Source organism: Staurois parvus, unplaced genomic scaffold, assembly GCF_062004578.1.
Source record: "Staurois parvus isolate SC_StPar_1 unplaced genomic scaffold, SC_StPar_1.0 ptg000174l, whole genome shotgun sequence".
NCBI lineage: Eukaryota > Metazoa > Chordata > Amphibia > Anura > Ranidae > Staurois > Staurois parvus.
In genome coordinates this window covers 3,076,861-3,104,736 of record NW_028317970.1, presented here as the reverse complement: position 1 = coordinate 3,104,736, position 27,876 = coordinate 3,076,861, and the positions used below count along the sequence as shown (strand labels likewise).

Genomic DNA, 27,876 nt, shown 5'->3' with positions numbered 1-27,876 from the left:
ATTATGAAAAGCATCCGCTTTCATGTCATAGGCTGGCATATCCTTCAAAATTTTCATGAGCTGATCAAGGATCTTAAGATTAAGTTCTGCAGCTTTATCCATTCATTTTCTCTTAAGCATTGCTTCATGATCCTGCAGATCATCTTCTATAAACTGGATGTCTGCTATTAAAGATTTTTGTCTGCCTTGCCTCTGGCTAGTATTTACACAAATTCTTTTTATATCAGTCATGGTGTGACAGATGTCCCGCTCCCCCCTTGGCTCACCTTCATCCCCCTCCACCTCTCATCCTGTCGTGGTCCTTTGAAGCCGGGCTGCTCAGGATAAGAGGTGTGACTCCTGTCACCCCTGTCACTTATATTCCCCCATCCGGCTTGGCCGGCGGGAGGAAGATAGTTTCCCACAGTGAGGTTCACACCCCTCCGCGAACCTCCCGCAGGGATGTTCAGGGCCACGGCAGTCAGCCTGATGCTGCACGGCCCCGGCATCTGCAGCGCGGGCATTAAAGTTCCTGCGCTTGCAGATACCGACAGACAAAGGCCGCGCTCTCAAGAGCGTGGCCCATGTCAAGGGGGGCATGCCTCATTGCCGGGTGACAAGGCATGCCACCCACGGTTGCCAGGATGACCAAGGAGCGTCCTGCATCAGCTTAAGAAGGCCGATGCTGGGCTCCCTGGTTGTTCGTTCTGCTGCACAGCCACTGAGAAGTCTCTGCTGCGGCGAGACTCTCACGGCCACTCTGCAAAAGCCTGATACTGGGCGAATTAACCCCCGCTGCCACTCTGCAATAACCAGGGATGTGGGGGAGAATTACCACCCACTGTCCCCTGACTGGCGTCTGCTTTGATTCCGGGCATCCCTGCCGGAGCCGTGAGTGTATGCACCCCTGTTTTATTCCCCTGAACTGTTCCTGTACTCTATCTCCATTTCCCTGCTTGGATTATAAACTGTTGTAGAGACTCTAACTTTGCCCCTGGGATCCGATTACAACTGTTTTGATCCCTCTCCTTGCTACTTCCCCATACCAGGTACTGCCACACTCCCTGCAGACCCCAACTGAGTGACTGTCATTTGCTTTAATAAAGCTTTGTGTGTTTGCCATCTGCTTTGTGTGTTCTGTCCTGCCTACTCTCCGTCACAATATCATTCTGTAGTTCAGAAAGCTGAATGTCTTTCGTTTGAATTGCACTTTGCAGGTTAACTATTTGCTCAAAGTCTGTCAATTAGCATATACACCGTTATCTTCCTCTGACTTATTCTTTACACAAGCAGCAATCCTAGGAACCTCCAAAATCATGGCGTTAAAAACATTAACTAACTTCATTACATTTCTAACTTGTTTGCTCAATTTCTTAAAGGAAAACCTAGATTTTTCTATGTTAATATTAGCCTGTAAGCACTCATTATACATGTACCGCCAAAGTTCATCATCTTTAACAAATTTAGACAGATTTTGGAATTCTAATTTACTCTCTCTATATAATTCATCAATACAATCCATTACTTACCGATTAAGAAGGTCTTTCTTCGTGTAACGTTCCTTTTCTCTCTTGGTGGGAAATTACATAACCAAGGAACAGCGTTTTCTTGCATCTGCACAAAACTCTCACCAATTCTGATTCTAGGCTGATTTCGATTATGTCAAAGGGTCATCTGCTGAAGGCTTTTATTTCTCCTGAAAGCTCGACTTCATATTTTGCTGACCTTGCAGCAATCTTCTCTCTCATCAAGGTGAAGGAAAAAAAAGTAAAAAGCGATCGATATTCGGAAAAAATCAAACTGGTCTGACGCGCCACTGTAAAATACCGGATTGTCTAGATGTTTTGTTAACTTGTATTGATGAGAAAAGTCCAAAATAGAAAGTCCTTCCAACTCTTGCATAAACTCAAAAATGTATTTAATAATAATATTGCATACAATTAGAAATAAAATATTGGAATACAAAATGTTTAGATAATGTCCAAAAAATATAGTTCTGTTCTTGAGATAAAAATTGTATGTAAAATTGTTTGTGTGAATCTGTAGGCTCCTTAGCCCAGCTTCTAAAAAGTGTGCCACCAAAAAGTCTTTGTTCTGCTCTATAAAGGAGCAATTCAGCCCCCAACTTCTCCTAAAAGTTGGCTGGTTTTCCTCTCTGGTTCTTATAGTCCCACAATAATATCTGGTGACAGATGTATAGAACAAACCTTCAGTCTTCTCCCCTCCCCTAGGAGAGAAGCTGAAAATGAATCCTTGGGACCTCTAATCAAAACTTCACTGATATTCCATCAGTCAGGGGGGATGGGATGTGTTACACATACTGTATATACTATATATATATATAATTTCCTAAAAATAGTCTTAATATAAAAGTTATATCATATATAAATATCCTAATCAAGAAATATTACAGTATAAAATGTGTATGCTTAACATGTATCAAGAAGATTCTTACAAATCTTTATTAGTGAAACTTTAGCTTTTACCCACAGAGATGGGGGAGGAAAGTTAGCTAACCAATCCATGACTAATTACTACCACGTTACTATACTAGAATGTAGAGAAAAGATCCAACACATTCATACATATGTTAGTAATGTCAATAAGCAGATATTAGGTTATATCTAACAGGAACATTTCCCTCACTCAAAACAGGAATGTGGCTTCTCTCCCGTGTGAGACCTCTGATGTGTGTAAAGACTGGACTTCTCCGAAAAACATTTCCCGCAGTCAAGACAGGAAAATTGCTTTTCAACCACATGAGACTTCTGATGTCTGACGAGTTTTGATTTCTCTACAAAACATTTCCCACACTCCGAACAGGAATATGGCTTCTCTCCTGTGTGCAATTTTTGATGATTATAAAGATTGGGCTTCTTTGAAAAACATTTCCCGCACTCAGAACAGAAATACGGCTTCTCCCCCGTGTGAGATCTCTGATGTGTGTACAGACTGGACTTATCTGAAAAACATTTCCTGCACTCAGAACAGGAATATGGCTTCTCCCCCGTGTGAGATCTCTGATGCCTGGAAAGATGGGACTTCACTGAAAAACATTTTCCACACTCAGGACACAAATATGGCTTTTCTCCCGTGTGAGATCTCTGATGTTTCTGAAGACTGGCCTTCACTGAAAAACATTTCCCACACTCAGGACAAGAATACGGCTTCTCCCCCGTGTGAGATCTCTGATGTGTTTGAAAGTTGGACTTTTGCAAAAAACATTTCCCACATTCAGGACAGGAATACAGATTCTCCCCCGTGTGAGATCTCTGATGTTTGTGAAGACTGGACTTCACTGAAAAACATTTCCCGCACTCAGGACAGGAATACGGCTTTTCCCCCGTGTGACATATTTTATGCACATTAAGATTGTACTTAGAACAGAAACCCTTCCCGCACTCAGGACAGCAGAAGCTCTTCCCTGTTGGAAGGCCGGCCCGGTCCCGCATAGTCCGAGGTTCCTCAGGATACGAGGAATCCGATGGTCCATCTACACTGGGTGGTGTCGGATGGACATTGGAGGGAGCCGGGTTTTCTCCTGGACTATACTGTGTGATGTCCTCATCTTCTACTTTCCAGTCTGGAGACAAAGTGAGACAATCCTCGGAGGTTTTCCTCATCTCCCGGCCATGGACTAAAATACAAAGACAAAGAGGATTACTAGACAGGAGCTGATTGGTTCCCCCAAACCAGGACTCCGCCCACATCTGGCAGCTGGGTCTCGGAGGAGCTTACAATTCCACCCTCAAGGGAACTAGGAAATGGCTCCTCTGATCTCCTACCAGGTCATTTCTTTATTCATGGACCTTAGTCAGAGAGTGAGGAAACAACCAGAACTGTCTTTTATAGGAGGGACAGTGATGAGGGGATTATAGGACGAGGGTCCCCACCCCCTCTATCACTCATCGCCATCTTCCCAACACAAGAAGTACTGCACTTCCTTATTTAGTCCATGATTTAGTCATGAAGAACAGCGGGGCTGAGCCCCACCAGAGGTCAGAGAGTGAGGATGGGGGGAGAACAACCAAGATGAAGACTGGACTGATCCTGAAGACCACCATCATTGGGGTATTGACTCCTCCCTCATTATCACTTTCTGTTTAAGGGTCCAAAGTTGGAGGATGTTATCACATTATTATCACCATGTAAATGTCTGTGCTCCAATCACATCATCCGATATAAAATGTCCAGCTGGGAGGAAATGGGTGTAAAATAATTAAGACTTATGTAATGTACAACTTATCATATAGGATACAAAAGTTAGGACTATACAGTATTAGTTTTCTTCTATATTTATCTGGTGATCTAGCCGGGGTGCCGGCCATTACAAGTAATCACTGACAGACAGCACGGCTGCATTACATTGCAGCTCTGCTATCTGTCAGTTCCAAACACACTGAACCTGACTTTATCTCTAGGGATCAGTGTGTTCCTGTGAAGTACACCCCCCGCCCACTAGTAAAACACTCCCCTCACACAGTTAACCCTTTCATTACCTAAAAAATGTTAACCCCTTCCTCCCCAGTGCCATTAGTACAGGGTCAGTGGGTTATTTTTGCACTGATCACTGTATTGGTGTCACTGGGGATGTCAGTTACCCCATGTCAGTTCCCCCCGTGTCAAAATGTCTGCCGCAGTCCCGCCATAAGTCGCTGATCACTGTCATAAATCGCTGATCACCGCTAAAAGTCGCTGATCGCCGCCATTATTAGTAATTAGTATAATTTTTAAAAAAATCCCAGTATCTTTCCCGCCATTTGTAAACGCTATAACTTTCATGTAAACCAAATAATTTACACGTATTGGGATTATTTTTAAGCAAAGACATGTCACAGAATACATATTGGTAGAAATTTATGACTAAATTTGATTTTTACATTTTTTTTTACTGGACATGTTTTATAGCAAAAAGTCCAAAATATTGTTTTTTTTTCTCAAAATTGTCACTTTGTTTATAGCGCAAAAAATAAAAAAAACGCACAGGTGATTAAATACCACCGAAAGAAAGCTCAATTTGTGGGAAAAAAAGGATGTAAATTTCATTTATGTACCGCATTGCATGACCGCGCAATTGTCTGTTAAACTAGCGCAGCGCTGTATAGCAAAAAAATGGTGTAAATTGCAGTATCTATCCCAGCGTTTTTCAACCACTGTGCCGCGGCACACTAGTGTGCCGTGAGATATTGTCTGGTGTGCCGTGGGAAAAATTGCAATTTGATCCGTAACATGTGGCCTCGGCTCACAAATAGACCAATCATTAGAACAGCAATGGGCAAACTACGGCCCGCGGGCCGTATACGGCCCGGCGGACCTTTTAATCTGGCCCGCGGAGTGTGATACTGTCAGGATGATCTGTCCCCCTCGACGTATCTGCGCATGTGCCGGAGATCGCCGATCGGCTGCTAATGCCTGAAACTGGCACATGCGCATATACGTCGAGGGGGACAGATCCTCATAGGAGACAGATTTTCATGCTACACCGGAACGGAGAGAGGAACGCGCGGAGCAAAGGTAAGTGAATTGACACAGGGGGGGCTTGGGGACTTAATATGGGGGATGAATTACTATGGGGGATGAATTACTATAGGGGGGATGAATTACTATAGGGGGGATGAATTACTATATGGGGGGATGAATTACTATATGGGGGATGAATTACTATGGGGGATGAATTACTATATGGGGGATGAATTACTATGGGGGATGAATTACTATGGGGGATAAATTACTATATGGGGGATGAATTACTATATGGGGGATGAATTACTATATGGTCAATATAGGCACAGAGGTAAATTTTTTTAACATTTTCTAATGGTGGTGTGCCTCGTGATTTTTTTCATGAAAAAAGTGTGCCTTTGCACAAAAAAGGTTGAAAAACACTGATCTATCCCATAGTTTGTAGACTCTAACTATCACACAAAGCAATCAATATACACTTATTAGGATTTTTTTTACCAAAAACATGGAGCAGAATACATTTTGGCCTAAATTTATAACTAACTTTATAGTTTACTATATATTTATTATAGCTGAAAGTAAAAAAAATGTTTTTTCTTCAAAATGTTTGGTCTTTTTTTATATATATAGTGTGAAAAATAAAAAGCGCACAGGTGATCAAATACCACCGAAAGAAAGCTCTACTTGTGTGAAAAAAAGGACGTAAATTTCATTTGGGTGCAGCATTGCATGACCGCGCAAATATCAGTTGAATTAGTGAAGCGCTGAGTAGCAAAAAGAGGCGTGGTCATTAAGGGGGCAAATCCTCAGGAGGGCAAGTGGTTGGTGAAATCTCATCCTATGTCCAGTGATAGCAGTGACATCTACTGGCCACAGTGAGACATCACAAGACAACCTAAACTTAGGGAGAAACCAAGTGAAGAACTATACAATCAGCCTGAGCCAAGTACAGCCCAGCCACAAACTAAACCCACATAGTACCTCTATTCAGGACAAGGGGGGCCACACTAATAAATAGTGTAAGGATCACATCAAATTGGTGTTTAGTAATCAGAGATCACTTACAGTGGTTGTAACCCTCAGACATGGAATATGAACAAAGCATATCCCTCTATAGTGTGTACTTGTCTCACTCCAGAGCAATAAGAGTCATTTCTGTCTGCTGTCTCCTTCCTCTGCGATCAGCATGAATCACTTCTGACAAGTCTTCCTAACACCAAGAGAAAAAAAAGATGACAGGGGAGGAGCTCCAGTACACAGCCTGTGATTGACAGCCTCAGCTCTGTTCCTGTGTGAAGGAAGTGTGTCCCTTCCCATCAATCATCTCTCAGAGCTCACTTCACTGAGCTCTGAAGAGAGTGACTTCAGCTCTCTGACCCCTTTTTTCTGACTTCTCAGACAAGCTGTAAATATTCTAGACTTTGAACAAATATAGAGAAGAAAGTGCTACAGATAAACAGGTACAACGTAGGAGGATTTGTTTTATCTCTGTGTATCACCTGAGGCCAGTCACTTCTCTGGGTATATGGAGGGTTTACAACCACTTTAAATGTTTACTGTAGACAAGTTGCAGAGATCCCACACCGCTGCCTCCCATCTCCTGAGACTGCACTCAGTGACTTGGGTCTGAGACACTACAGACATATCCCTCCACCCGGCACAGCCAGCAGACCACAGAGCAAGGAACCCTGGGAGAAATGATCGGTCATGGGGAGGAGAACCAAATCCCATGTCCCAGGAGCCTAGGTCTAGTAATGCTGCCAGCTGAACCCCAGAACCTCCATAAATCCAGTCTAGATACATAAATTGTGTCTGCAGCACAGAGAAGGAAGATTATCCGAGAGAAATCCAGGAATACAGGACGGGGAACACAGCTCAGGAAAGTGACCAGGGGATTACAGGCTGATATCACCCAGTCCCCGCCCTACTCTGGACCAATCAGTGAGCAGTATGGGTGGAGGAATGGATTTAGTGTTCATGACCCACCTGTGCTGATCTCTGTAGGAGTGTCCTCCTCTATAAATGTCCCCGTTATTCCATCCTCCTCCATAGACTGCTGATCATCCCTCACATACGCCTCTTCTTCTTCTGCTTTCACCTCAACTTTAGGATCTCTCAGGTTTCCACTCTGAATATATAATAATAATGCCATCAATGGTAACAATGCAGATAATGTACAGATCCTAATGATACTATCAGTGATTGTTCCTCATCTACCTGATGATGGTGAGGGATGGTGTGACCTTCTTGTGTGGAATCCCGGGAATACCATGGACGGGGACATCTCTCTGGTGGGTTCCCATGACTGGATCCATCTGTAGGAAACACACACACTGACTGAATCCATTGTTTCTATGTGTTTATCAGATGATGGGGGATCTAGGTGGATCCTCCGTACTGCTCTCTCCTTTACAATAAAGTCTCCTCTTACCCGGTGATGTGAGGGGCGGCTGATTGTCCATCATGACGTCCTTGTAGAGATCCTTGTGTCCTTCTAAATACTCCCACTCCTCCATGGAGAAATAGACAGTGACACCCTGACACCTTATAGGAACCTGACACACACAATGATACAGTCACCATCCAGACACATCCCTTGTCTGTTACTGGAGAATGTCCCAGAATTCCCGGCACCGCTCACCTCTCCTGTCAGCAGCTCCATCATCTTCTTGGTGACTTCTAGAATCTTCTGCATGTTGTGTCTCTCAGGGTTTAGGGAGTCACATGGAGGCACTGTGATGGTCATATGATCACCTGACGTCAGAAGAGCAAATCTCTGTATTGAGGAACCAATAAGAATATCATGTTAGACTCCCAGAATCCTCCTCACCTCTCCGGTCAGGTCTGTGTGATGTCATGTGAGCTCCCAGAATCCTCCTCACCTCTCCGGTCAGGTCTGTGTGATGTCATGTGAGCTCCCAGAATCCTCCTCACCCCTCCTGTCAGGTCTGTTTGTAGGAATTGTGCACACAGAGACGGACACGGCCCCCCATTTTGTTAAGAATTTTCTATGTTATACAATTTCTAACTCTCAAAGCAGGCTACCCCCTCCATCTTGTAGATCTCTCTTCCCCCTCCCTCGCTGTGGGGTGACATGTGGCCTGAGTGATGAGAAGGGTCACAGGCGGCCAAAACACAGCAGGAAGCTCCGAGCTATAAAACCTCATGAGCTGCGTGCATAGCTGTCTAAGAAACTGTGCAATCTGGCACATCGTAAAAGTATAAACAGAGTCTCTCACTGAACTTCAAAAGACCTTCCAAGGGGTTGTAAAAACAGACTTACTTTTAAAAGCTCACTTTTCATATAAGTTGATATCTTCACGTAGGACATAACTACCTAAACATGGAGCCTATATTCAGAAGGCTCAGATTGAGGCCATTCTCCTGGTATGTGACACCCCTTAGCTGACATACAGAGAAAAACAGAAAAGTATATCTCTTGAACCATTCAAGTGCATATTTCATGTTTCATCTCTAACCATTCCGCAGATGCGGCTGAGTATTAATATACTAGTGACCAGGCCGGCAAATGTACCTAGGAAAAGTTATGAGCCAAAATATTAGCTAGGAGAGATTCTGGTTGTAACTTAGGTCTCCACCCAACACCCCTCCCCAAAAGGAGACCATTGGTTACTACTCCAAAGAGACACCCTGCTGGGATTTGCTAGAAAAAGGCTGTTATGCTTGGAGTGTGGGTGAGAGAAGAGTCTCCTGCTTTTAACATCGAAACTAGCAGTAGAGATAAGAAATCCTTTTTGTCTCATGAGACTTGAAGCTGCTTAACCCAAGGCTTTTTGGCTAGTACTTCTCTACCTAAACTTCTTTCTGTTGTCTCTTTGCTGTGTTATTGCTCTCTGTATATTTATATATATTGGTTACATCTTTTTTTTGTAAATATTTTTATTGCACCCTTTTGACCTTTTAGTAATAAAACTTACTTTCTGAAAGTGTTGAACTGTTTCTAAAGCTCTTTAATGCAACTTACGAATTCCTGCTGCTGAAGAGCGCTACTGTGTGTGTTTAACCCTCTGTATAACCTGCCTGCGGTTACAGTGGTATACAGATGATTATTTCAACCATCCTAGTGTTATTGCTGATATTGTCAAGTTTCCTCTTTCTCTGTACAAAAAGGAGGTGGTGGCAGTGTGAAGGGTTAATTGCGTAATTAACCTGACCCAGTGACAATTGCGCTCAGGCTGCTGGTACATCAATTTGTGGTCCAGTGAGTTGGAAAATCGTTGTGCAGGGTGCAGCTGGCCGTGGCATTGTTACGCATGTGATATTGCGGTTTTAGATTGGCTAGTCCTTCGGTCATGAGTCTGGTGAGAGGGGCAGGGATTTGACATCGCAATCGTCACACTGTGTATTATTAATAGAGATAAGAGTGATGTCATGTGACCTCCCAGAATTCTCCTCACCTCTCCAGTCAGGTATGTGTTTTATTAATAGAGATGAGTGATGTCATGTGACCTCCCAGAATCCTCCTCACCTCTCCGGTCAGGTCTTTGTTTTATTAATAGAGATGAGAGTGATGTCATGTGACCTCCCAGAATCCTCCTCACCTCTCCGGTCAGGTATGTGTTTTATTAATAGAGATGAGTGATGTCATGTGACCTCCCAGAATCCTCCTCACCTCTCCAGTCAGGTCTTTGTTTTATTAATAGAGATGAGAGTGATGTCATGTGACCTCCCAGAATTCTCCTCACCTCTCCGGTCAGGTCTGTGTTTTATTAATAGAGATAAGAGTGATGTCATGTGACCTCCCAGAATCCTCCTCACCTCTCCGGTCAGGTCTGTGTTTTATTAATAGAGATGAGAGTGATGTCATGTGACCTCCCAGAATTCTCCTCACCTCTCCGGTCAGGTCTGTGTTTTATTAAGAGATAAGAGTGATGTCATGTGACCTCCCAGAATCCTCCTCACCTCTCCGGTCAGGTCTTTGTTTTATTAATAGAGATGAGAGTGATGTCATGTGACCTCCCAGAATCCTCCTCACCTCTCCGGTCAGGTCTGTGTTTTATTAAGAGATATGAGTGATGTCATGTGATCTCCCAGAATCCTCCTCACCTCTCCGGTCAGGTCTGTGTTTTATTAACCTCCCTGATGGTATTCGCGAGTGTAGCTCAGGGTAAGGTTTCAGGACCACAAGCGGTAACCCCGAGCTACACTCGGGAATACCATGTGGCGCTGCTCCGTGATCCCTCGATCTCCCACCTTGTCCTCAGCTCCCACGATGTCCCTCCTGCAGTGTCCCAAGCAATGTATTCCGGCGGATGCCGTCATCTGTTTTCTGGGTTCCATCCCCTGCGAGCGTCGGGACGTATGAGAAATTTGAAAATGGCAAAAAGTGACATTCACTAAAATCACATCGTATAACATTCCTGTATCAAACCATCTCACATACATTTTGTCCCGAGTGCTTTGTCCGGCGCCCTGACTGCATTTTTACTGTTCTTTCTGCCTGGAAACTGAGAAACATCCATGGCGTCCAAAAAGCGTCCCTTTAGGTCAGACGCGGTTTTAGACCAGCTAGAGAACAGCGATAGTAAATCAGAACCACTTCCAGAATTGAGTGATAATGATTGGTGGGGGAAATTCCTCATCAGACACTGAAAACGATTCTGCGACTGAGCTCAGCGATGTGCGAACTTGGCGCTCTATTTCACATTTCAGTGTTTTTGGTTTGATTATATTATTGAATTACATTTATTATTATTATATTATTATTTTTTATGATTATTTATTCAATTATTATTTATGATTTTGTGTTTCAAGTTTTATCCTCCCCGGGATGTTTACTAGACTCTTGTTCGGACAGATTTCAGGGAGTTATTCCTAAAAATTACAGGTCGACAATAAAAAAATACATATTTCCATGCAAAAAAATGTTCCGCTTTCAGCACAGAAATACTGACATAATCAGACCGCTAGGGAGGTTAATAGAGATAAGAGTGATGTCATGTGACCTCCCAGAATCCTCCTCACCTCTCCAGTCAGGTCTGTGTTTTATTAATAGAGATCAGAGTGATGTCATGGGACCTCCCAGAATCCTCCCCACCTCTCCGGTCAGGTCGGTGTTTTATTAAGAGGTACGAGTGATGTCATGTGATCTCCCAGAATCCTCCTCACCTCTCCAGTCAGGTCTGTGTTTTATTAATAGAGATGGGTGATGTCATGTGACCTCCCAGAATCCTCCTCACCTCTCCGGTCAGGTCTGTGTTTTATTAATAGAGATAAGAGTGATGTCATGTGACCTCCCAGAATCCTCCTCACCTCTCCGGTCAGGTCTGTGTTTTATTAATAGAGATAAGAGTGATGTCATGTGACCTCCCAGAATCCTCCTCACCTCTCCGGTCAGGTCTGTGTTTTATTAATAGAGATGAGAGTGATGTCATGTGACCTCCCAGAATCCTCCTCACCTCTCCGGTCAGGTCTGTGTTTTATTAATAGAGATAAGAGTGATGTCATGTGACCTCCCAGAATCCTCCTCACCTCTCCGGTCAGGTCTGTGTTTTATTAAGGTATACGAGTGATGTCATGTGACCTCCCAGAATCCTCCTCACCTCTCCGGTCAGGTCTGTGTTTTATTAATAGAGATAAGAGTGATGTCATGTGACCTCCCAGAATCCTCCTCACCTCTCCGGTCAGGTCTGTGTGTTATTAATAGAGATAAGAGTGATGTCATGTGACCTCCCAGAATCCTCCTCACCTCTCCGGTCAGCAGGTAGATGATCTCCAGGGTGAGGTTTAGTATCTTCTCAGTCATGTGACTCCGGTCCTCCTCCATCCTCATTGGTGCCATCATGTGATCTATACAGGTCTCCTTGTAGACGGATAACTTTGGGAAATGAAAGTAAGAATGATTTGGATGGTATTGGTCACACAATAATAGGATGTGGATGTGAGGGGGGAATAGGAGGGTTGCTGGACATGTAAGATCTACTTCCCCATGCGAAGACAGTAGTCTGGACTGTTTAGTATTTGCTAAATTTTGGAGGTCCCGGGACCCTCTTGACCTGTCAAATCAGAAATCCCCTTTTCTCTGTTGGGTTTGTTTGGTCTCTGAACTGGTTTTGATGAGTTTTAGATCTGCAGACAAGGAATGATAAATCTGATCCTTCCTATGACTTGTTTGCTCTGAGGCAGTGCTGTGAGGTCAATGTCGGCTCATCATGATGTCCAGGAAGGGGAACTTACTGACTTTTGGCCGGAGTTGCTGGCTAATCAGGACAATTGGCAGACCTCCAGCTGCAAGGCTCCAATCTGTGGCAGCCTGCTGACTGACAGGAGTGATGTCACTGTCACTCTCTGCAGTAAGAGAAGAGATTGGATTGGGTAGAAGGAGGATGGTGCTGGTGGAGTAGAGAGCTGTCAGGAAGGAGCCTATTCTGTTCCCTCCAATGACAGCCTAGTGTGGGTAGAAGGAGGACAGCAGGAGGATCTGAGTATCAAGTATACTGTAGTATCCAGGACATTGTACAGAGTGGTGGTGGGTTCCTGGGGCTCTGAATTCCAGCACCGGGCACTGCCAGAGCCTGTGTCATGGGAGGTATTGGAATGTCCCCCCCCACTTACCTTTTAGTCAAAAATGCACCAAGAGTCCTCCAATAAGAACAAGTGCCCACCAAGGGGTGAAGGATTGTCCTTCTGCATTCCATTTGGTATCTTGGAATACATTATTTGACCAGTGAGATGGTAAGAAGGTGAAGGTTGTCTTCCTTTCCTGGTAGGAGTTCTGTAAGGAGGTCTGGAAAGTAAGTGCAGGTAAGAGGACAATCAGAGACCAAGAGCCCCCCTCCCTACCTCAGAGTCCCCCTGAGCCTGACAAACTTCTCTTTCCTCAGAGCCCTGCTCCCCACCAACCCTATCCTACCAGATTCCTTCAGCTACTCTACCCCCTTAAAACCCTTTAACTTCACTATCCCCTCAGGGGCCCCAAAGTCTCCAATCCACAGTAACCCCTGAGAGAACCCTCAGCTCCTCTACTTCCCTCAGACCCCTCAGTATTTCCCTCCCTCTGACACCAATGATGGAACATATTCTTCATGGCCGGCTGGGGAATGTTTTCTTCCTCCTGAGCAGCAATGTAAGGGGCTCTATGCTCCATACTCCTGACCCCGGCACTCCATCATTGTGTTGGCTGCATAGTGTAATGATTGCCCATTGGCTGCCTGTGTAGTGTCATCATTGCCCTTTGTAGGCCATGTATGGTCAGGATGGTCCTTGTCTTGTCTATTTATTGTCAGTGCTGTTTGTTTAGAGGACCATATTACTAGAATTTATCTCCACAATGAGGAGAATGTTCCGGCCCCGGAAGTGGGGGAATGTTCTGCCCCTGAAGGGGTTCATCTGGGTTCCCACACTATATATGTGTGTATCATCATCTGCTGGAGATAAAAGACGTCACAGTGACTATGGAGGAAGAGGACGGACGTGACTATGGAGGAAGAGGACGGACGTGACTGTGGAGGAAGAGGACGGACGTGACCGTGGAGGAAGAGGACGGACGTGACCGTGGAGGAAGAGGACGGACGTGGCCATGGAGGAAGAGGACGGACGTGGCCATGGAGGAAGAGGACGGACGTGGCCATGGAGGAAGAGGACGGACGTGGCCATGGAGGAAGAGGACGGACGTGGCCATGGAGGAAGAGGACGGACGTGGCCATGGAGGAAGAGGACGGACGTGGCCATGGAGGAAGAGGACGGACGTGGCCATGGAGGAAGAGGACGGACGTGGCCATGGAGGAAGAGGACGGACGTGGCCATGGAGGAAGAGGACGGACGTGACTCTGGAGGAAGAGGACGGACGTGACTCTGGAGGAAGAGGACGGACGTGACTATGGAGGAAGAGGACAGACATGACGGGGGTTACCAGGTGTAAATAGAACATAACATCTTATTACCTCCTCTGCTGCCACTTCCAGCAACGTCTCCTGTCCACTTTGTATGGTATACAACTGCCTGTCTTTATTCCAGATGACTTCCTGTCTGTGCCTGACATCACTTCCTGTCTGTGCCTGACATCACTTCCTGTCTGTGCCTGACATCACTTCCTGTCTGTGCCTGACATCACTTCCTGTCTGTGTTCTATAATAACTTCCTTTCTGGATAGAAGTGAGATCACCACCTTGTGGAGTTCATAGGAACTGCAGCCCTGAGAAACATTAAAATAACCATTCCTGTGGTTTCCATGAAAGATCAAAAATAACTAAAAAAAAGGGGAGGGGAGAGGGGGAGAGTCAAATCAGGAAGTAGTAGGGCATGGAGATGTATGGAATCCATGGATCCCATATTTTATCACATTGGTGATGTAGCTGGGGGCAGTGTTGTGGATGGCTTTGTACGTTGTGGTTAGTATTTTTGAATTTTATATGTTGGGTTAGTGGAAGTCAGTGAAGGGATTGGCAGAGAGGGGCAGCAGTCACTGATTGGTTGGGTTGTCTAATGAGAGCGATCCCGCCAAACCTGATCCTTCTGGGGGAGACAATGCAGAAATATATATCAATCCACTCATAATGACATCATCTTCTGGGAGTGTCTGCACATCCATCCATTTCATACACATTTCATTGTCTCAGCAGATCTCCTGCAGCCTATTAGCACCCATTTCCCTCTCTACATCTCAGCAGATCTCCTGCAGCCTATTAGCGCCCATTTCCCTCTCTATGTCTCAGCAGATCTCCTGCATCCTATTAGCGCCCATTTCCCTCTATGTCTCAGCGGATCTCCTGCAGCCTATTAGCTCCCATTTCCCTTTCTACATCTCAGCGGATCTCCTGCAGCCTATTAGCTCCCATTTCCTTCTCTACGTCTCACCGGATCTCCTGCAGCCTATTAGCGCCCATTTCCTTCTCTACGTCTCACCGGATCTCCTGCAGCCTATTAGTGCCCATTTCCTTCTCTACGTCTCACCGGATCTCCTGCAGACTATTAGCACCCATTTCCCTCTCTATGTCTCAGCAGATCTCCTGCAGCCTATTAGCGCCCATTTCCCTCTCTATGTCTCAGCGGATCTCCTGCACCCTATTAGCTCCCATTTCCCTTTCTACGTCTCAGCGGATCTCCTGCAGCCTATTAGCGCCCATTTCCCTCTCTATGTCTCAGCGGATCTCCTGCAGCCTATTAGCTCCCATTTCCCTCTCTATGTCTCAGCAGATCTCCTGCAGCCTATTAGCGCCCATTTCCCTCTCTATGTCTCAGCAGATCTCCTGCAGCCTATTAGCGCCCATTTCCCTCTCTATGTCTCAGCGGATCTCCTGCAGCCTATTAGCTCCCATTTCCCTCTCTATGTCTCAGCAGATCTGCTGCAGCCTATTAGCTCCCATTTCCATTTCTATGTCTCAGCAGATCTCCTGCATCCTATTAGCACCCATTTCCCTCTCTATGTCTCAGCAGATCTCCTGCATCCTATTAGCACCCATTTCCATTTCTATGTCTCAGCAGATCTCCTGCATCCTATTAGCTCCCATTTCCCTCTCTATGTCTCAGAAGTGGTGTGACTACAGATGATCCCTCAATATCGCCTCTCCAAGAATAATGTCCCTTCAATCTAATATTCCGGAGACATCTATACAAGTCCTGTGCCAACAACTTCTTCCTGATACCTTTAGGGCTAAAGCCCAAACCTTTCCCCAGAAGGTCCATCTTACCCGATGTCAGTCCAGCTGAGGAGAAGGTGACAATTCCGTCTATTTCTGTTGATGATGAATCGTCTGTTGGGATGGTTGGATGAGTGGGATATCCCTTGTTGCAGCGTTGATGTTTCCTAGCTCCCCTGTGGCCGGATCTCTGCTGTTTCCTTGATTCTGATGTACAATACGAGGCCGGTGTTGTCCCTCTATAGATCCTAATAAAGTGCCTCCAGCAGAGGAGGGAAGTGATGGGTCAGAGGCTGTAGAAGAAGCTCTAGTGAGCAGTCTAGATGGAGGAGGTGAGTCTTGTGTAGGTGGTGCTCCAAGAGTACGCCTGATTAGTAGACGTTTAGATGTTGGACTCCTTCAGCTGCTCGGCTGACAATGCAGACTGCAGTGTAGACTCCACCTGTGTGATTTGTACAGCCAGAACAGCTTCTTCCTTCTGGAGAAATGAAACTCAGAGAACAATGGAGCTTTTGTTTAGGACTTGTGTAAACAGACCACTGGACTCCTCCCTGTCCACAAACAGACCATTAGACTCCTCCCTGTCCACAAACAAACCACTGGACTCCTCCCTGTCCGCAGACCACTGGACTCCTCCCTGTCCGCAAACAGACCACTGGACTCCTCCCTGTCCACAAACAGACCACTGGACTCCTCCCTGTCCGTAAACAGACCATTAGACTCCTCCCTGTCCACAAACAGACCACTGGACTCCTCCGTAGCTGCATACAGACCATTGGACTCCTCCCTGTCCACAAACAGACCATTAGACTCCTCCCTGTCCACAAACAAACCACTGGACTCCTCCCTGTCCGCAGACCACTGGACTCCTCCCTGTCCGCAAACAGACCACTGGACTCCTCCCTGTCCACAAACAGACCACTGGACTCCTCCCTGTCCGTAAACAGACCATTAGACTCCTCCCTGTCTACAAACAGACCACTGGACTCCTCCGTAGCTGCATACAGACCATTGGACTCCTCCCAGTCCACAAACAGACCATTGGACTCCTCCCAGTCCGCAAACAGACCACTGGACTCCTCCCTGTCCGTAAACAGACCACTGGACTCCTCCCTGTCCGTAAACAGACCACTGGACTCCTCCCTGTCCGTAAACAGACCACTGGACTCCTCCCTGTCTGTAAACAGACCACTGGACTCCTCCCTGTCCGTAAACAGACCACTGGACTCCTCCCTGTCCGTAAACAGACCACTGGACTCCTCCCTGTCCGCAGACCACTGGATTCCTCCCTGTCCGCAAACAGACCACTGGACTCCTCCCTGTCCACAAACAGACCACTGGACTCCTCCCTGTCCGTAAACAGACCATTAGACTCCTCCCTGTCCACAAACAGACCACTGGACTCCTCCGTAGCTGCATACAGACCATTGGACTCCTCCCAGTCCACAAACAGACCATTGGACTCCTCCCAGTCCGCAAACAGACCACTGGACTCCTCCCTGTCCGCAAACAGACCACTGGACTCCTCCCTGTCCGTAAACAGACCACTGGACTCCTCCCTGTCCGTAAACAGACCACTGGACTCCTCCCTGTCCGTAAACAGACCACTGGACTCCTCCCTGTCCGTAAACAGACCACTGGACTCCTCCCTGTCCGTAAACAGACCACTGGACTCCTCCCTGTCCGCAGACCACTGGACTCCTCCCTGTCCGCAAACAGACCACTGGACTCCTCCCTGTCCACAAACAGACCACTGGACTCCTCCCTGTCCGCAAACAGACCACTGGACTCCCCCCCCTGTCCGCAAACAGACCACTGGACTCCCCCCCTGTCCGCAAACAGACCACTGGACTCCTCCCTGAACACATACTGACCAGTGGACTCCTCCCTGAACACATACTGACCAGTGGACTCCTCCCTGTCCACAAACAGACCACTGGACTCCTCCCTGTCCACAAACAAAGCTGGGGTCAGTTTACCTCCTAGACCCCTTGGAATAAGCTGTGCTTCTAATATTCAGCTAAAGTTATCTTTTTACATAGACAAGACAGCTGTCTTTAGGAACTTCTCAGGAGGACTTTGATCTGGTGTCATTTACCCAAAAAACCCTTCCCCTCCTCCACTAAGAACACCCTCTTCCCCCCACAGAGGACACCCCTCCCCCACTAAAGACACCCCCCACACACACACAGAGGACACCCTCCCCCACTACAGACACCCTCCACCACTACAGACACCCCCCCCACACACACACACAGAGGACACCCTCCCCCACTACAGACACCCTCCCCCACTACAGACACCCCCCCCCCACACACACACAGAGGACACCCTCCCCCACTACAGACACCCTCTCCACTGAAGATACTCCTTCCTCTCTTTTCCTCCTCTGCAGACACTCCTCCCCCTCCTTTCCTGTGCTGGGGACACTCTTCTCCTTCTGAGGACACACCTCTCCCCTAGTGTTGTCACCCCTCCCCACTGAAGACACTCTTTCCACTGAGATCACCCCCTGCAGTTTAACCAGTTGCTCTCCAGTCTATAGCCAGATGGCGGTTGGACGAACAGCTCGCCCCTCCAGGTAGTACCATATGGCGTCCTTTCTGGAGCGTGCACCCCGCAGGGCTGTGGTGCGATCTGTCACCGGCCATGTACCTCAGACACGGCCGATGACAGATTTGTGTACCGGCCCTATTGCCAGTGCCATGTGACCTGCTGTGACCAATCACTGCAGGTCACATGACAGTTGTATACAATGGATGGCTTCCTTTCATACCATCCATTGTATACAAGTGTGTCTAGCTGTGAATGGTCACAGCGATCACATGCACAAGCTGCACCAATCACAGCCCAGCTGTGTCATGTGATTAGCTGTAGCCAAATCACAAAAAAACCCTGAATGAATCGATGTCATTCAGGTAAATGCATAAAACCTCCAGCAGCACTGAATGTCCGTTCGGAAAGCACGCTGGATGCAGGACAGGCCAGTACCTCGATGGCATATTGAGCAAGTTCTGGCCAGTGATCCATCCTCAAGACCCAGTAACCCAGTGGATGCTCAGCTGGAAAGGTCTCCAAGTCTGTTCTTACCCCTAGATAATCCTGCCCCATATGATGCAGACCCTGCCGATGGGTGCTTAAACCTAACAGCCCTGGGTGCTGAGGACTAAAGAACTGTTTAATCGGTCAGCTGACCGCCTTCTCCACCGCTCTTCCTTTGACAGAATGAAGCCTCAGAAACACGTTGTCCAGGAAATGGTGACCTCCCAGTGTCTGGAAAGGTGTTACACAATTTCAAGGCATCCTCAGGATGTTTCATCCTCTGCTCCCTCTGGGAAGACTGGATGAGCTCTGCACCTTGACCCTTGTAACGTGGATCAAGAAGGGTTGCCAACCAGTATTGATCCCTCTTCTTGATAACACAAATCCTCAGGTCCTTACACAGACTTTGCAGAATCAGGGAGCCCATGTAGTGTAAGTTTGAGGAGGCAGGAGATTCTGAGTCCTCTGGGTCACTGAGGATGACTTCTGTATGTGATCCTCTACTTCCATGCTGCTGCAATCCTCCTCCTTCTATTCCTACTCCTTCTGTGTGTTCTGCGGCCCCGCAGGAATGGTTTCTGCATAAAGGGGGCCTTGAGAGGACAGGAAATCCTCCTCTTCCTCCCTCTGTTCTGCCTCCAGTGCCCTGTCCATGATTCCATGCAGTGTGTGCTCCAGCAGGATGACTACAGGGATAGTGTCACTGATGCATGCAGTGTCACAGCTCACCATCCTTGTGGCCTCCTCAGATGGTGACAGGACAGTGCATGCATCCATTATCAGCAGCCACTGGCGAGGTGAGAAGAAGCCAAGTTCCCCTGAGCCTGTCCTTGTGCCATTTTCACACAGGTACTCATTGATGGCCCTCTGCTGTGTGTGCAGCCACTGCAGTGTTACCAAAGTGGAGTTCCACCGAGTGGACATGTCACAAATGAGTCGGTTGGTGGGCAGGTTGAATTTCAGCCAACTGAAAACAGGCCGTGTATGACCACCGGAAATGGCCACAGACTTTTCTGGCCTGCCTCAGAAGATCTTGAATGCAAGGGTACCTGTTCAAGAAGCACTGTACCACCAAATTCAGCTTGTGTGCCAAGCATGGAACATGTGTCAAGTGTCCCTGTTGGAGGGTGGAGAGCCCCTTCAGAGCTGACAGAATCTGTGTCCTGGTGTGGCTCCTGTCCCTTAGACAGACCAGCTGAAGCACCACATGGCATCTTTTAGCCTGACTGCTTGCATAGCCCCATGAACGCTTATGGAGCACTGCTGGTTCAGAGGACAATTCAGCAGAAGAGGCCATAGAGGAAGAGGAGGGGGAGGGGGTGGAGCAGACAGATGTGGCAGAATCACCACCAGGTTTTTGGAGGCATGGTGGTGGAACAAGCTCCAGAAGTGAACCCTGTCCTGCATCCTTCCCAGCTGCTAGCAGAGTTACCCAGTGTGCCGTGACGGATATGTACCATCCCTGACTGTGCCTGCTGGACCACGTGTCAGTAATGTGGACCTTGCTGCTGACCTCCTTGTCCAACAAGGCCAAAACATGACCTTCCACATGATGGTACAGAGCTGGAATGGCCTTGCATGAAACAAATTGTCTTTTCAGAACCTGTCACTGTGATACAGAACATTCTGCAAATTCCCGGAAGGGGGAAGAGTCCACCAGATGGAAAGGCAGCAGTTGTAACGCAGCAATTTGGCCAGGATAGAATGTGGATGGGTGGGACAGTCTTTGTTTCACAGTTCAGCAAATGGGGTAGTGAAATGTTCCTGCTGAAATCAACAGGTGGTGTCCTGCTGTCAGATGGGCCACCCACTGCTGTACCATCACTCCTCTCAGTGGAGGCTGTTGAGAAGACCTGACGTTTTACAGTAGAGATCCCAGATGAGGAGCAAGGAGAAGTCTGCACTTTTTCTGGGTCTTTCAGGTGCTGTTACCAGCGGGCTGCATGGCAGCTCATCATACGTCTTGTCAATCATGTGGTGCCCAAGTGGCTGGTGTTTTGGCCACGCTTGGTCTGCTTCAGTCAAAGACTGCAAACAGCAATGCTGCACATGTGTTGAAGAAAGCCCACACCAGAGAACTTGTGGAAGTCTGCCTGGAGTCAGCAGCGCCCCCCACCTGTGGAGCTCTGTCGTGTGATGCCATTGGTTGGCTGCCCTTATGCCTGTCCCTGGAGGACATCCTGCCTTGTTGGAGTTCTGCCTCCTCCTCACTGTCCTCCTCTGTTCTCTCAGGCACCCAAGTATGGTCAGTGACCTCATCATCCCCATCCTCCTCATCAATGGAGCCAACTTGGCAGTGTGCTGCGGCTGGGGGAACAGGACTGACAATTTCTTTTCCCTCACTGGCGCCCCCTCTCTCTAGGCTCACGTCACTCCTTTCCTCATCCTGGGAACCAACATCACAGCATTCAGATTGCTGCACATCCTCCAGCAGCATGGGACTGACACTATGATCCAATCATTCTGGTGACTCCTCCATGCATGATGGTGGGGCTACGGAAGGAGCAGCTGTGGTGGACAAGGAGCCGGAGGAACAGGACACTTTGGCAGCTGTGGTGGAAGACAAAATAGTATGATCCTGGGTGACAGAGGATGAGGATGACTGACTTATCCACTCCACCACCTCTTCTGCATGTTGTGGTTCAATAATACGGCCAGCACTTTGGCCAATCATGGCTCTTCCTGAGAACTCACCTGTTATTGGCCAAAGCATTGCACCTGACCTGTTTTACATTGTTTGGCCAATCACAAGGCATGTTTTACATTGAGCACGCGGGCAAACATCCTGCATAATGGTGAATACGCAAACGGCTAATGTTCGAGTTAAACTTATGTTTGACTTGAACCGTCAGCCCATCCCAACTCAAAATATTATTCTCTGTGGATCTACTGCTTCCACTTTACACCTACTTCATTGATCTTGTGTTGTTTGCCAGTAAATTAAGAATACTGAACCATGTGCAAATCCATATACAACAAAGTGCTTTGTGCTCAGGATGCTGCTCCCTGCAGATCTACTGCTTCCACTTTATACCGCCTTCATGTAGCACTACCTCAGAAGGAGCTGAATGTTGCCCCTGGCTTCCCTTTGCTTTGCCCCACAGCAAGGCAAACACACACACTTCTGCTCGTTGTCTCCAATGACCAGTCTAGGGGATGTTTTGTGTTTGGAGTTTATTGTAGAACTGGGGATAGGGATGGGGAATGTAGTCGGATCCTCCAGAATCAGAACTCTTCACACTGAGGACATCTAGCTGATCTCTTAGTAGAAGACTTGTGAAGTCTCGGCTGACAGTAGATAGCAGACTTCTCAGTAACAAATAGCAGCAAGTAGTTGTAGGAGAGCCAAGTCCCATTAGCAGTAGCAATACTTGGACAAGCTCTGCAGAACACTAGGCAGGGCTCCCTTTCTCAGACCCAGGCTGACTATCAAGCACCAGAGGGGTAACAAGCACACAGAGCCCCCCAGATCTCTCAGAGTTTGCACTCACAGGTCCAAGGACAGAATGGTTGCCTCCTTCCAATCTTCCAAGCCACTTTCTCCAGTGACACCAGACAGAGCTTTGGCAGACAGCTCCCCTCAGTCAGCTTACTGTAGAATCAGGGTCACTCTCTCTAACTTCAGGCCCTCAGGTCACCCACCCGAGGCCACATAACAGCAAGTACCAGGCGAGGCAGCCTGCCTCCAGCCTGGCTGGTGCAATCCTCTCCGAGGAAAGACACTGAACCCATGTGATCTCAGAGTATAAATACCACTCCCAGCATGCAATGGGGCCACCCTCCCCTGCAATTGCCCAGGACTGTATCCATATTCATGCTGGTCATTTGTCTAGCCAATCCCCATGTTCTGGAAGACTCTCATAGCTTCCTGAAGGCGGGAAGAACTCAGACAAACTCCAACAGAACCAGAGCAGCATGAGCAGACCTGACTAATCAATCACAGCTCTCTGTAAATCAGAAAACCCGACTGAATTTACCTGACAGCCTCTCTGGTGAGCAGAGAAACACAGCTATGCTTTACCTGACTACACATCCTAGACCTGACCAGGAGGGGGCGCTACATTCATTCATCTCATCAGATTTGCTGCTATAGGAAATCATCTCAAATTCTGTGCAAATCCATGGAGACCGACAATATTGTGTGCTCAGTATAGTGTTCTCTGCAAGTCCACCGCTTCCACTTTGCAGCTACTTCAACTTATTTTACTCCAAAAATCCACCAATCAGTGAAAAGTTGATAAGGTGTGAAAGTGCTCCGCCCTCCGAACTGTCAGCTGTAGTGTAGCCCCGCCTTCTTCCACCTCTTGTACACGGGATGGTGAGGGCGCCCCCTAGTAGTGCTTCCCCCTCACCACACCAATAGGACTCCCAGCTTTTCAGCTCCCAGAGTCAGAAACATCCTTCACACTCTCCTCATCTCCGATGGTAATGGAACCGGATCCTCCTCGCTCACTCCTGCAAGTCTGCTGCGGGTTCTGTCAGTCTCCCTCCTAGACTCCGCCTCCGACCGCCATTCCAGAAGGAGCTCCGCCTCTAAATACACACTCATGGAGGAGAGAAAGGGGAACCCGACATCATGTGACACCTTTTATTACATGGAAATACGAAAATCAACGGGACTAACGCAATCACATTTACTGCAAAATCAAAGGGGCCAAAATCCCTCCCCCGAGCAGTCATATATTTCTGTCCCCCTTGGTGGGAGTGGAGGTGACCCCTCTATAAGGATCTACAGTCCATACACACCTAGCACAAGGCCGGGGTCACACTACCAGAGGCTTTTCGGGGCTGCAGTTCCTCTGATCTCCACAAGGTGGGGATCTCACTTCTACCCAGACAGGAAGTCTCTATGGAAGACAGGAAGTGATGTCAGGTACAGACAGGCAGTGATGTCAGGTACAGACGGGAAGTTCCATGAATGAGGAAGTATAGAGGAGACATTCCTGGATCTGGCAGCAGAGGAGGTAATACGTAGATGAACCCCTTCAGGGGGAGGAGTTGATGATAATATATTTGCCCCCAAAGCTGGCCTACATGGTTCAGTTTTATCGTTCAGCCAGCGGGATGACCATAAAAAGCTGAAGTGATTCCCCCATCCACACATTGGAGGTGGATGGGGGAATCCTCCCCGCTGCACTCTTGTATTCTGACAATGGGGGGACTCCTCCGCTCTCAGAATACACGGATCAGTACTGAAGCTATTGGCTGCAGCCGCTGGGGGAGTGGCTTTTATCCGGCAGTGGCCACACATGGATGGAAATGTGAGCGATCCCTGCTGAACCAGCTGAATTTCCATGGATCTATGGTCACCTTCAGTGACTTCCTCCCCTCCCCCTCATCTCCTTCATGATGGAAGTCATGCTGAGATCATCTCCCATTGGCTGAGCAATATTCTCATTTGTCTCTCAGCTCCTTCTTGCTATTCCTCGTCCTGCCTGTTGTTTCCTTGGATTGATTTTCTGTGTAGTGACCCCGGCTTGGTCTCTTGGATGCGCTCGTCTGTTGCTTGCCCTGACCTTTCTCCTGATTCCTGGATCTCCTCCTCATCTCTCCTCCATATCCTCTTACACAGCTTTTCTCCACACCTGCAGTGACCCTGGGGGGAGGAAACTTGGCACCAGCACACCGCCAAATCCATCCCCACCATTAGGGGCTCTGGAGACAATTGTCTGCTATTTACACTCCGTTCCTCCGCACGTCACCTGATCACATGACAGCTTACTTCCACAGATTCCGGACAGATTTCTGGATGGTAAAGGTCAAAGGTCACTCTTCAGTTTAGGAGAGGTAGGACGCACCCAGGAACAAGGATTTGGTTTATAGGGGAGCCTCATATAGAGGACCCCTCAAATCTCCCCATCCAAATGTCCCTCCATCCAGAGTCTATATGTCTTATGACATCACACTGACCTCACAGCTCCTCCCCCCAATGTCCCTCCATCCAGAGTCAGAGAATCCTATGACATCACACTGACCTCACAGCTCCTCCTCCCAATGTCCCTCTATCCAGAGTCAGAGAATCCTATGACATCACACTGACCTCACAGCTCCTCCTCCCAATGTCCCTCCATCCAGAGTCAGAGAATCCTATGACGTCACACTGACCTCACAGCTCCTCCTCCCAATGTCCCTCCATCCAGAGTCAGAGAATCCTATGACGTCACACTGACCTCACAGCTCCTCCCCCCAATGTCCCTCCATCCAGAGTCAGAGAATCCTATGACCTCACACTGACCTCACAGCTCCTCCCCCCTATGTCCTTCCATCCAGAGTCAGAGAATCCTATGACATCACACTGACCTCACAGCTCCTCCTCCCAATGTCCCTCCATCTGAATTTTCTGATGCTCTTAGGATGTGGGGTCCCTTGGTATCCTCACATGTAAAGTGGGACTGTTGGTCCTGCGTTGTATGTAATGACATCAGAATGCTGCAACAAGCCTATACCCTGCGTAGTGTGGGGGTCCTGTGGGGGAAATTATACCTCAGCCTGAAGTGGGGCTTTAATAAAATGGAGACCTGAATGGAGAGGTGAGGAGGATTCTGGGAATATCATTTGATGTGACTATTTGTGTTCAGATGTAGAGTTTTCCTCCTGTGAAGTCTGGAGATCATATGACATCACATTGCCTCCACCTCCCTCCCTGATAGAAGAGAGAAAGAAGAAGAAGATTCTAGAAGTCACCAGAGAGATCACTGAGCTGCTGACAGGAGAGGTGAGCGGTGCCGGGAATTCTGGGACATTCTCCAGTAACAGACAAGGGATGTGTCTGGATGGTGACTGTATCATTGTGTGTGTCAGGTTCCTATAAGGTGTCAGGGTGTCACTGTCTATTTCTCCATGGAGGAGTGGGAGTATTTAGAAGGACACAAGGATCTCTACAAGGACGTCATGATGGACAATCAGCCGCCCCTCACATCACCGGGTAAGAGGAGACTTTATTGTAAAGGAGAGAGCAGTACGGAGGATCCACCTAGATCCCCCATCATCTGATAAACACATAGAAACAATGGATTCAGTCAGTGTGTGTGTTTCCTACAGATGGATCCAGTCATGGGAACCCACCAGAGAGATGTCCCCGTCCTCTGTATTCCCAGGATTCCACACAGGAAGGTCACACCATCCCTCACCATCATCAGGTAGATGATGACAATTATTGGTAGTTGTGATTTATACACAGCATGTTTGTTACAATGAATGTTTTATTATATCTTTCAGAGTGGAATCCTCGGGGATGAGAATATTGATGTTAAAGAAGAGTATAAAGAGGAGGATGAGGAGTATGGAGTGATGGAGGAGTTTTCAGAAGGACACAAGGATATGATGGAGCCACCTAATACCAGGAACCCACCGGAGAGATGTCCCCGTCCTCTGTATTCCCGGGATTCCACACAGGAAGGTCACACCATCCCTCACTATTACAAGGTTGGTGGGATGGAGAATCTAGAACATGGACTTGTAGAGACTATGGGCTCCAATCACAAAGCGGTATCTTTCCGTATCCCAGTATGTAGTAAGATGCTGCATTCTGTTTTTTAGTAGTGAATCCTGCGGGGAATTTACCACTGGTGTCCATAGCAACACTTGTAAATAGCTTGTTGTTAAGGAGAGGGCAGCCGCCAGTGTCCCCAACAACCAGTAAACAAGGAGAGGACGGCTGCCAAGTTCCCCGCTGACAGCTGTGACAGGTCTGGTATGGATTTTGAGGGAATCCCCCAATGCCAAAACAATAAGAAAAAATGGCGTGGGTTTCTCTCCAAAATCAATACCAGCCCCTTAGTGAGTGCCCACCTTCCTCCTGAACCATACCAGGCCACATACCCTCAACATGAGGTGGGTGCTTCAGGGCAGCGGCGCTCTGCCACCCCAAAAGCACCTTGTCCCCATGGCGATGGGGAAAAGGGTCCCTTACCCACATCCCTGGCCAGTGGTTGTGGGGGGCTGTGGGTGGGGGACTTATTGAAATCTGGAAGCCTCCTTTAACATGGAGGCCCCCAGATGCCAGCCCCCCCCACAATGTGAATGAGTATAGAGTACATAGTACCCCTATTCATTTACCAAAAAAGGGTAAAAAAAAACTGTAAGAAAGTTTTGACAAAACAAAAATAAAGAACAATATCCCTCTGATGTAGATCCATCGATGATCCAATCACAACACTCGCTGTCATCGCTGGCTGGAAGAAAAAACAAAGCTCCACTCCTTCCATCTGACAGCTCCGCCGCCTCCCACTTCTGAAAACACGAAGGACTGCTACTACCCTGTGACATCACTGGGTAGCCTTGCCCTCTTGTGACATCACCAATACAACATGCCCTGGTCAATGACGTCACCGAGTGGCACCGTCTCTTAGTATATTTAGTGGCAGGAGGCAGCAGAGCTGTCAGACAGAGGGGAGTCTTCATTGGGAGCGGAGCTTTTCTTTCTGAGTCAGCGGTGACAGCGAGCATCGTGATTGATGATGGATCTACACCTGCCTGCTGTCTATATAACAGAATACTTTTTGGGGGTGAATAATTAGGGGTACCATGTACCCCATACTCATTCACATGGGGTGAGGGATCTGAGGGCCTCCTTGTTAAATTTTGTAAGTCCTCTTCCCGCAAACCCCCACAGCCACTAGCCTGGGTTGTGGGGAAGAGTCCCTTGTCCCCATCAACATGGACAAGGTGCTTTGGGTGAGCAAAGCCTCCCCTGCCCCAGAGCATGCACTCTATGTTAAGGGCACGTGGCCTGGTATGTTTAAGGAGGGGGGGTCACTTGCTCATCCCCCGTTTACTGACCTGCCAGGCTGCA

At 47.7% G+C, this 27,876-nt stretch overlaps 2 protein-coding genes across 2 annotated transcripts in view; one reads left to right on the top strand and one right to left on the bottom strand.

Moving 5' to 3' along the window:
• The window catches only part of LOC149462523 (uncharacterized), a 199,003-nt gene that overhangs the window by 22,639 nt on the left and 148,488 nt on the right, over positions 1-27,876 (top strand). The gene's annotated exons all lie outside the window — the stretch shown is intronic.
• Positions 1,881-3,612, bottom strand: LOC149462526 (uncharacterized). The gene has a single exon (XM_089676800.1). The coding sequence runs from the start codon at positions 3,600-3,602 to the stop codon at positions 2,622-2,624; it is 981 nt and encodes a 326-aa protein (XP_089532926.1). The 5' UTR covers positions 3,603-3,612; the 3' UTR covers positions 1,881-2,621.

What these genes read in the sequence shown, in the direction of transcription:
- LOC149462526 (XM_089676800.1), bottom strand. Translation starts at nt 3,602, where the DNA reads ATGAGGAAAACCTCCGAGGATTGTCTCACTTTGTCTCCAGACTGGAAA.